Here is a 10,347-nt window from a genome sequence, read left to right as displayed (position 1 = left end):
GATTGGCTAGCGCTTGCACTGGCGGGATTTGCATAAACGGGATTTGATTGGCTGATGCCAAGCATCGAGCCTCAAAAGTTGAACATTGTTCAACTTTCAACGGATAGATGCTCGTGATGCTTGCAAAGCCATGCCATGCTCCCCACAATGCAGTTCGGCGAAGATTAAAAATCTTCTACGTCACCCCATTCAAGTGAATGGGCGAAGCGTTGAACGCATTTGTCGATGCCTGCAGTGTAGACGGGCCGTAAGGCACACCTGTGCAATAATCATGCTGTATAATCAGCATCTTGATATGCCACACCTGTGAGGTGGGATGGATTGTCTCGGTTAAGGAGAAGTGCTCACTATCACAGATTTTTTCAGATTTGTAAATAATATTTGAGAGAAATGGTTATTTTGTGTATATAGAAAATGTTTTAGATCTTTGAGTTCATATCATGAAAAATGGGAGCAAAAACAAAAGTGATGCATTTATATTTTTGTTCAGTGTATGTGAAGCTGTTTGGTACACCTGCCAATAGAGGGCTGATTGTTTACATGTGTATGTACTTGTGAATGAAGATGGTATGCATTTTAATTGTTTTCTAACATAATTATATACAGTTAAAGGTTAAAGAAAGTCCTTTTGTTTTTTTTGTATTTAGGTCAGAACTTTTTGGTGCCTTCTATGAAATGAACAGAGCTCCAAATCAAAAGGGAAAGACGACGCAAGGAACAGGTTAGAGATTGTGCATTGTTTTTTAGACCTATGTTCACAATACAAAGCACTTTCAGACTTCCCACTTTTGTGAGAGATGTGAGCTATTTCAAACAGAGTATTAACTGCATATCTGTTTGTAGCATTTAAGTTTCATTCACATGGAGCCACATTTATTTAGTATTCCCATGTAACATTTATCTGCAAGCCTTGCATACCGTATCACCTGCTCGCACAACCTCTCCTCTGACTAGACTTACAAAAGGTCCAGAAGAAGAGGGAGGCAGTGCTCATTGGGACCAATTACAAGGTTTGTCTTTGAGTATGCAGGGCTGACTGAGTGTCAATAATTCTGTTGTTTCAGGTAGCCTGACGTGCTCTAAGGTGGCGAAGGTTTCGGTCTGCCCCCAGGCTCTGCTGGCGCTGAGGGAGCAGATCCGGGCCTTCGACCAGGAGACGAGACACGCCCTCCTCAAGCACGCCTGCTGGCACGCTGCTGAGGGAAGACCGCAGCCCTCGGAGGAGCATCGTGTGTTTCCCCGTGTACGTCTTGTTGAGACCTCTGCTCTTCTTTCACTCTATTGACATTATCTATCCACTGCAAGCCTCATGAATTGAATCACTCCACTGTTGTTATTATTATCATGTCTCTCCTTGCTTGCAGGGGAGACTTGGGACAGCTGAGTTTTATACACAAGAATCATGTTGCTTCAATATGTAGTGTGTATGAGACTAATGAGTGGTCTGCAACAATAAATACTACATCACAGCTCTTGAAATTCACATTTCAGACATGAAAAGAAAGCATCATGTTTTCTTGTTGTCGATCCATGCTTAATAACGCCTTGAGGGAATTTCTCAAAAATGTTGCATACACTTAGACTCAAGGATGAACTGAATATAATTTTGTGTTCAAGAGTCAAAGGAATCCTTACTTAAGAATTGACTTGCTTTATATCAACATTTCACACAAATGTCTGTTTTTTTGGAACACAATTTTGGACACATGGATGTAGGATGATGGCATACATATTTTTTTTCTTGTTTTCCTTTACAGAAAGCTGCTGCAGAGGAAATGTTAGGACCTCACTTCAGAGAGATTGTAGAAAACATGGATGACTATTTGAATCCACTCCTCACAAAGTTTGACTTTTCATGCTTAAGGTACATTTCATCAGATTCCCCATTTTGTCCACTACACAGGAAACGTTTTCTGCATCTGTGTTCACAAATGCATGCAGCAAGCTAGCACAAAGCACACTTTATCACACTATCTGGTTTTATCTTATGCTCTGTCAGTAATAAGGTAGTGTAGCCTTACTGATTCTTGCCTTCTCTTACATGCCTCAGGCCGCAGACTACACCACTACTGGTCCCTGAGATGACCAAAGCCAGAGATAAAGAAGAGAAAGGGAGCTCAGGTAAAGGATGAGGATCTGAGACCCTAAGGCCTTTGTGGTTATCTTTATAATGTATCACATGAACAATACACAACATCTGCTCTGATTCCTATCTGTTTTATTGGCACCGCATCAGCAGTGTGTTTCTATTGAAGCACGCGGCAGTTCATCCCCCTCAGACCAATTGTTGCTGAACCTGTGATTTAACGTGATACACGCTGATTTACACACAGCACCTTTACAAGGCACAGTGGGGATGATAGTGCCACTAAGCTTTTTTATAATTGTTCACTCAAAGATAGTTAAGTTGGAACACTTACACTCTCTTATGAACATAAGGCGTCTAGCAATAGGTACTTGGAGGTTGTTGTACAGCACCATCTAACAGATTAAATCAAAACTACTTCAAAGATATTTTGTCATCACATTTACGAAACAAGAGAAAAGTGTTTTAAAAGTCTCTTTATTACTCCCCTTCAGCATTCCACAGTTAAAACGAGACATCACAATGATACAAATGCCAAGATCACCAAAACAAATCAATTAAAACAAGTATCATAAAATATAGAAATAATTATCAGTTTTTAAAAATGTGTCTCCGCAATACAGATTGTTTTTGTGTGTGGTCCCCGCAAGTTATGATCAGAAACATGGACGCCATTGCAAATCAAAACGTGTGTGTGTGTGTGTGTGTGTGTGTGTGTGTGTGTGTGTGTGTGTGTGTGTGTGTGTGTGTGTGTGTGTGTGTGTGTGTGTGTGTGTGTGTGTGTAGTGAAGTTACCAGCAGAATCAGGGGAGTATGTGGTGTTGCTGGCAGACAGGAAGTTACTGGAGTTGCCGCTGGAAGCCTTGTCCATCCTGCAGGAGGAAAGCCTGAACTCTGTGTCTCGAGATTTCTCCCTGCAGCTCCTCCACAGCCGCCTGATCCGAGTAGAGCCAAACAAAGGTACCAGAAACACGCACGCACATACATTTACAGGACTGTCTGCAAACACTGCCACTGCCCAAGGACTCCCTAGCATTCCCATGAAAATAGTTCACCATCATTATTTATTTTTTGCAGAACTTTATGCAGACTTTTTTTGTGTTTTGTCTCCTTAATCATAAAAAAAATACCAGCTTTCCGTAAAAAAAAGACTCAGCTGCCAAGTTTACTAAATTAAAGGATTAAGTGATTTTTTTTTCAACTGCCACTAACATGCATTTAGTTGAAATAAGTATAGTTTCACACCAATCAATATGTTCACCAATATTGTCAGAACTTAATTTGATAAACAGCGTCGCTCTGCTAAGAATGTCTCCCTTTTGATTTAAATTGAGCTATCATTTTGTGTTATCATTTCCCAAAACTGTGATTGGAACAAAGGGCAGGTGAGCAACAAATACAGTAGTATCCTTCTGGAAGACAATTCTAAGAATCCATATCCAAAATTGATGCACAAATACAAGATCCCGTTTTGATCACACATAAACCAGTGACAGTTGCACATCTGTGCTTCACTACTGTAATATATGGTCAATTGTTTTTGTTGGATTAGGAATACAAAAAGTAATGTTTTATCTTGGTGGACTGAATCTGATTCAAATCAATTAAAAAAAACATTTATGTTAAAAAAACTAAATAAAACCACAAATGAATTGCATTATTTAAATGAATACAATCACGTTTTTTTTGGAGGTCTCCTATGAGCTTAACATCACAAGAAAGAAATCTAGTTACTTTTTGGAAATGATGCTTCCATCCTCTGGGTAATAATGCACATTCATATTTTGAAAAGAGGAGGGGGTTGAAAGAGCAGTGAATCTGATGATGCAGACATCTTTAGTGTGTGTGTGTGTGTGTGTGTGTGTGTGTGTGTGTGTGTGTGTGTGTGTGTGTGTGTGTGTGTGTGTGTGTGTGTGTGTGTGGTGTGTGGTGTGTGTGTGTGTGTGTGTGTGTGTGTGTGTGTGTGTGTCCTAGCATTACTATACTTGTGGGGACCTACATCTGTTCACACAGTCACGTGTGGGGACTCGCTTCCCTTATGGGGACAAATTGGAGGTGAAATATGGGAATCATTAATTTTAGGGTGAAGACTTGGTTAGGGTTAGGCATGTGTTGGTTAAGGTTAGGATAAGTCTCTAGGAAATGCATGCAAGTCAATGGAATGTCCCCTGAAGTGATGTATACATGGTGTGTGTGTGTGTGTGTGTGTGTGTGTGTGTGTGTGTGTGTGTGTGTGTGTGTGTGTGTGTGTGTGTGTGTGTGTGTGTGTGTGTGTGTGTGTGTGTGTGTGTGTGTGTGTGTGTGTGTGTCTGTGTGTGTTTGTGTGTGTGTGTGTGTGTGTGTAATTCATACTGGTCCTCTCACACACGTACATTCTCCTTTTATGTAAATACATTTTCACTCTCATACACATATATTTACATTCATAAATTTTGCTCTCATATTATCATATTTCGATTCACACATTCATACATTGTCACTCACTATAGGCCTATATACATTTTGCTCTCATATTTATATAGTGTAACGCTCATATTTATACATTTTGCTCTCATGCACATTCATTCAATGTTTACATTTTAATATTCTAAATATATGTATGCAAGAGAAGAATGTATGTGTGAGAGAAAGTATAGTGGAAACAGGAGTATAGTCATTATCGCGCTGTGATTGGCTCAGAAGGTCGAGAGGGGCGGTCCCATGTTCAGAACTTCGGATTCAAATTAACATGATGGAGGGAGATGAATCCGTGTATCTTCGGACCATTTGTTCTTCTTTATTAAACAAGTAAACGGAAGAGCGTCTGAGAGGCATTTTTGCTTTTTACCTTACTAAATGGTCTAATGGTCATTGGAGCGAGGGGCGGGGCGAAACTGTGTTAACTGTGGCAGACTAAACAACTGGGTCGTGAAACTTCCAGAGAGGAGACTGAAAGGTCTGAAGAGTTATCCTCGAGCGTGGCGTTAAAGGTTGACATCGGTGAATATTTCTCTATTAACTCCCATGCTGAAAGGCTTCCCCTGGCTCTCTCCTTAGAAAGGTCATGAAAGGATTTAGATAGCCAGCATTGTTCGTCACAAAATAACCTACAGCGCTTTTTGCTGCATGAATACATATCTAAGCTAAACCCAACCTCTTGGGAATATACATTGTCCTCTGTATTCCTCCTTCTCAATATTCTACAAACGTACCAAAATCCTAACAACGTTTTTGCATTTAGCACTGCTTGCTAGTGCCTTATTTTCCTTAAACTTGAACACCCCTCCCCCACCTGTCATAATAAATGGATGCTTACATGTATATTTACGTCCGGTTTTATTTCTGTCTGATCCAAAGACAGCATTCCCATACCCAAACAGTGGATCTGCTTAGTAAAATAGTGTGAGGAACAGCTTAATGTGAAGGAATACAACATTTCCAAAGTTGAACATTTTAGTCACAAGCTAAAGGGCGATGGCGATGTGAAGCAAGGATAATAGTAAAAAAATTGCATTCTTTTTTTGTTTCATAAGAAAAAAGGAAGCAAATCTAATTAGGTTGGTAAATAAATTAATGCTTTATCAACAGCTTTCATTTGCAGAGGGCAATAGATGTTGCCGCCATGAGGAAACTTTTACAACTGTTCTTCGGTCACCAATAAATGTCATTGACTTTGCAGATACTGAGACGTTTTATTTTTTTTTTTCAGTCCAAATGCCTTGTAATCTACCCTGCAGAAGTGTATGTATTAATTCTGCTTCCTGTCTGTGGCAGTTGAAAGTGACAACAAAAAGGAGACCAAAGGTGGCAAGGGAACGAAGGGGAAGGGAGATCAAAGCCAAGCCATCAAAGTGGTGAGTTCAGTAAATTAATCAGGGCCTGCCAGATACAGACAGCAATATTACTTTTACCTGCTGTCAGCACCAGCAATTATTTAAGTTCCTCTTGCTCCCTTTTAAGTGTGCTTTTTCGATCAATTACATAATGTGCTTTCATGAAGATCGCTGCGTATGTATCCTCTGTCATACACTACTTATATTTTTTCACCAACCCCTTCCTGTTTTATTCTATATTCTCTGTATAAAATCCACTTTCACATTCTTACCTGCAACGGACATTTGCACATGTCTGTATACATTTTATTGTGTTAGTATTCTGGATTTCACATGCAATAACCTTGAATTTATGTATCCAGATACCTGTGTCTCATGCACTGCCCTCAAACTCCTTTCCAGTGGACATGCGTCATTTCAAATGTATACATTTTTTAAAATTATTATTCATATTTCAGTTTTTTCTTAATAGGTACAGAAACCTTTTTTCATAGAGGATTATTCTTAACATTCTTTGACAGATATTGTTGACCATCACAATGAAGGCACCTTTGGTAAGTAAAGGACTCATTAATATACTTTGAGAAAGCACATTACAAACCTTGAATGACATTAAAAACTAAGATTAAAAACTAGTGTAATTATATACAGAGTTGAAATGCACAGCACTCAGACCGAAACAAATGTTATGTACTGAAAAGCTTAAACTGCTTTTCTTTCAGGTTTTGTATGGATGGTGTGTTTTGGACCGTGGGAGAGTTCTACTGAGGCTCATGATGTTCTGAGTCATATAATGTTATTTGTATACCGTATTTCAGTCAATCATTGCATGACACACGTTTCAAATCAGAAGGTTTAATGTCTCATTTGTTTTATTCAAAATGTGTAATAGTCATAGTGCATATGCAAAATAATAATTTAATAACAGGGGAGGAAGGCACATCTAAAAAACAAATACCAATTACATTTAAAAAAACAATTAATAATAATAATAAATAGGATTTATATAGCGCTTTTCTAGACCCAAAGACGCTTTACATTATGAGTCAGGTCGACAAACAAAACAAGAACAAAAACACAAACAAAAACAAAACAAAAACAGAAAAGCAGTCAGGAGGATGTTGGTTCAGAGGGGGGAGGGGCGGGTTTAAGGATAAGCAGAGTTGAAGAGGTGGGTTTTGAGACGGGACTGGAACAGGGTGAGGGAATCAGACTCACGGAGGTCTTGGGGGAGGGAGTTCCAGAGCTTCGGGGCTGCCACAGAGAAGGCTCTGTCCCCGAAGCTCCGGAGTTTGGCCTTGGGGATTGAGAGCAAACCGGCAAATGCCGGTTTGGCAAATGCCTTAAGCAGCATCTCATCTCATTGCATACCTGTGGATCTCTGCAAACCACACTAAAGCTGGTATATTTAAGTTTACATGTTTTTACCCGTTATAAGAAGATTTTTCCTAGTCTAATATGTATTGGGGGGAAATAGGTTGGGAAAGATTCACAGTCTTTCACTGAGCATATTTAGTACCAGGTTTGAGAGTTTTTAGTTTTTACTTTAAAAATGTCATCCGTTGCAATTACTAGTTACCTGTAAAAAAAAAAAAAGTATAAAAATATAAATGTCATATTACCTGATTACTTTATGTTACTTTTGGGCTCAATATCAAATGCAATGCAATAAATACAAGACAAAATAAATAAGATGTTTTTTTCTTGTATAATGTAAGACAAAAGAACAATGTGACCTTAGAAACGAAGAAACCAAATAAGGCTTACAGAATAGTGCAGCCTACAAAGAAAAGCATTATATCTGATCCGTTTACAACAAACAACATGCTCTTTTTAGTAACATTGTAATCCTGCTCGTAATCCCACGTTTGTAACAGAATATGATTACATATCTTTTTATGTAACTATTAGGCAATAGACCTTTGTTTGTATCCTGAGTAAGTAATCCCATGACATGTTATCCGTTACTCCCTAAGCCTGTTTACTACATTATACCTGTGTATGTAATATAATGTAATACTTCAAACAGGCATTGTTAAAAATAATACATTCGGTCAGATTTAGGAGACTGAGAGAAATAAAGGGGGTCAGTGGAAGCATCGATCTTCCACCATGATATACATTACATGTCACTTGTTGGACGCTTTTATCCAAAGTGACTTACACACATTCAGTACTGTGGGCAATCCCCACAGGAACAATTTGGGGTGAAGTGTCTCAGGGACACAACAACATACTGACTGCAGTGGGATTCAAACTTGCTATCCTCTGATTCGAGGATCAGCGCACTAACCCACTGAGCCACAGCCTCCCATATAGACATCACATAAGGATGTCGTAGAAGGATCCTTAGAAATGTTGTGTGTTGTATACCTCACCCATTCTTCCCATCTTTGTAAGGCTTTACAATATGCCGTTGTCTCTCTGGCACAGATGGGACCAGCTTAAGCAAGAGGATGAAGGAGATTTTGGAAACCCACAGCCAGCATTGTACCCATCTGTGGGAGGGCTTCATGGGGAGCACAGTAACCCCCAGGTTAGAATTCAAGTCAGCATGTTAGGGTCTTTGCACTGAGCATACTGAGATCCAACTGTATGTGTCACACTGCAACCCACCTGATAATTTCTGCAGCACTAACCCCTCTCCTATATGTGTTAAGTCTTTCCGAGGTGGAGCAGCTGCTGTGTGGATGCAGCGCCTTCATTTATCTGGGGATGGAGCGCTTCATGGCAAACATTCCACCTGCCAAACTGACAGCCCTCAGTCTGTGTGGTAATGTACACCATACAAGATTTGATATTTTAATGATTGTATGTTGTTTTTATAATTTTAGATGTTAGACTGAAACACTGGCAATATGCTGAACGTTTTCACATGAATACTATTGTTTATATCCATACTTAAAACAACAATATTTCATTTTCTGCTTCTTAGGGGTGTCTTTTGCCTTGTTAAATAGCATTGGATCATGGGAGTTTTTCATTTCAGTCAGCTTCTCCGAGTTAGGATTCCTTCATTGTTAATTGTGCAGGTGTCCACAGATGTCGCTTTCTCTCTAAAACAACAATGAACTAGGAGTAAAAGTACTGGATCAAATAGTGCCACATTAAAAATCTGACTTTCATTTGACCAGCTCTGATAAGATCTGATAACAAAAATCCATAATATAGTTGTAATTAGTGCTGTCACCAATTTAAAAAAAGAACATTTGCCATAGATCAGATGCTTCGTTGCTTATTTAGTGGGAATGATGATACAGCATTCCAACTATCTGTTATGCTACGCACAAAATTCTTTATTATTCCGCCGGGTTATTTTGCACCTCTTCTTCTCTCACATTCCACATCGCAGAAACTCCGTTCAAACGTCAAAACGTTCAGCTCGGTCGGGAATCGATGGCTATTACTTTTCTTTTTCATAACTTTCATAATTCCAGAGATACATCCCATCATTCATCCCATTTTTAACATTGAAGTCAATGGAGAAGCTCTTCAGACTTGAAAGATTTTCATGCGACTTCAACTGCTAACTGCTCCTTTCTACTTTCACTCAGAAACCTCATTCCAACTTTAAAATGTTACACATCTTTCTGACATTATTCGTGTTACACACATTTTAAATCTGATTCGTACTTTTAGAGATATTAAACATTGTTCAGGCCTTGGTAAAGAGGCCTTCTTCAGATTTTAGAGTGCGTGATGTCACAGCTAGAGTGGAAAACAGATTTAATTTTGCCTTCATATTTTCTTTTAAACCTGCCATAATTCCCAAACCCTACATTCCTGAGACATAATTAAAAAATAAATAAAAATTAAGCAAAATAATTAAACAAAATGCCTCTTGAGGGCATGAAGTGACAAAAACGTTCAACATGTCTCCATTAAACCCCATTGTAAATTCAGCCTCATCTTTCCCCACCACAGCAGCCGCACACCTTTAGTTAATCTGCCAAAAAGGCCACATTATTAACCCGAAAGTACACAAAAAGTACACTTCAGATGCTCAAGTTCCTTGACATGCTTACATTTTTATACAAGCACAAACAACATCAACATCGGGGGCTCGGTCGGCGCAGAACAAACTTACCTACACCTCATTTGTGTCTGACCTGTCGCGCCCACTTTTGGGCTCGCTGATCTCGCTACTCTATCTCGCAAATCTTCGCTTCGCATTATAAGCGTAACGCGACACACTTGCTGTCGTATTAGCTGCATCTCGACAACTCCCGCCGCTGGTAAATAAGCAGTAGACTTTAGACGACGAGACTCGTACAGTCAACCTCGATACTGTAGTAGCACAAGGTACTGTGTCCACAAATATAAACTCGATTGTGCACAGGTCTCTAGTTTCCAAAGGTACCACTCTCGTAAAAGTAACAAGACTTACTCTCTATTTGGAGAATGTACACTTGCAAAACAACTTCTTGGCATTGTCTATAGCCACTGTAA

General features: G+C 39.2%; 1 protein-coding gene across 1 annotated transcript in view; it reads left to right on the top strand.

Annotated features, from left to right (window-relative positions):
* Positions 1–652: 652 nt before the first annotated feature.
* The window catches only part of LOC104945970 (protein CFAP46-like), a gene marked incomplete at its 3' end in the record, with an annotated part of 20,089 nt that continues 10,394 nt past the window's right edge, over positions 653–10,347 (top strand). The window contains exons 1-10 of the mRNA XM_010771710.1: positions 653–721; positions 1,065–1,243; positions 1,758–1,864; positions 2,051–2,121; positions 2,873–3,046; positions 5,840–5,919; positions 6,261–6,321; positions 6,420–6,452; positions 8,332–8,434; positions 8,559–8,671. Coding sequence (XP_010770012.1) covers positions 676–721; positions 1,065–1,243; positions 1,758–1,864; positions 2,051–2,121; positions 2,873–3,046; positions 5,840–5,919; positions 6,261–6,321; positions 6,420–6,452; positions 8,332–8,434; positions 8,559–8,671 — 967 coding nt within the window. The remainder of the gene's footprint in view (positions 722–1,064; positions 1,244–1,757; positions 1,865–2,050; positions 2,122–2,872; positions 3,047–5,839; positions 5,920–6,260; positions 6,322–6,419; positions 6,453–8,331; positions 8,435–8,558; positions 8,672–10,347) is intronic.

The sequence above is a fragment of the Notothenia coriiceps genome, unplaced genomic scaffold (assembly GCF_000735185.1).
Source record: "Notothenia coriiceps isolate Sejong01 unplaced genomic scaffold, NC01 NC01_scaffold00010359, whole genome shotgun sequence".
Lineage (NCBI taxonomy): Eukaryota > Metazoa > Chordata > Actinopteri > Perciformes > Nototheniidae > Notothenia > Notothenia coriiceps.
This window is presented reverse-complemented; position numbering and strand designations above follow the sequence as displayed.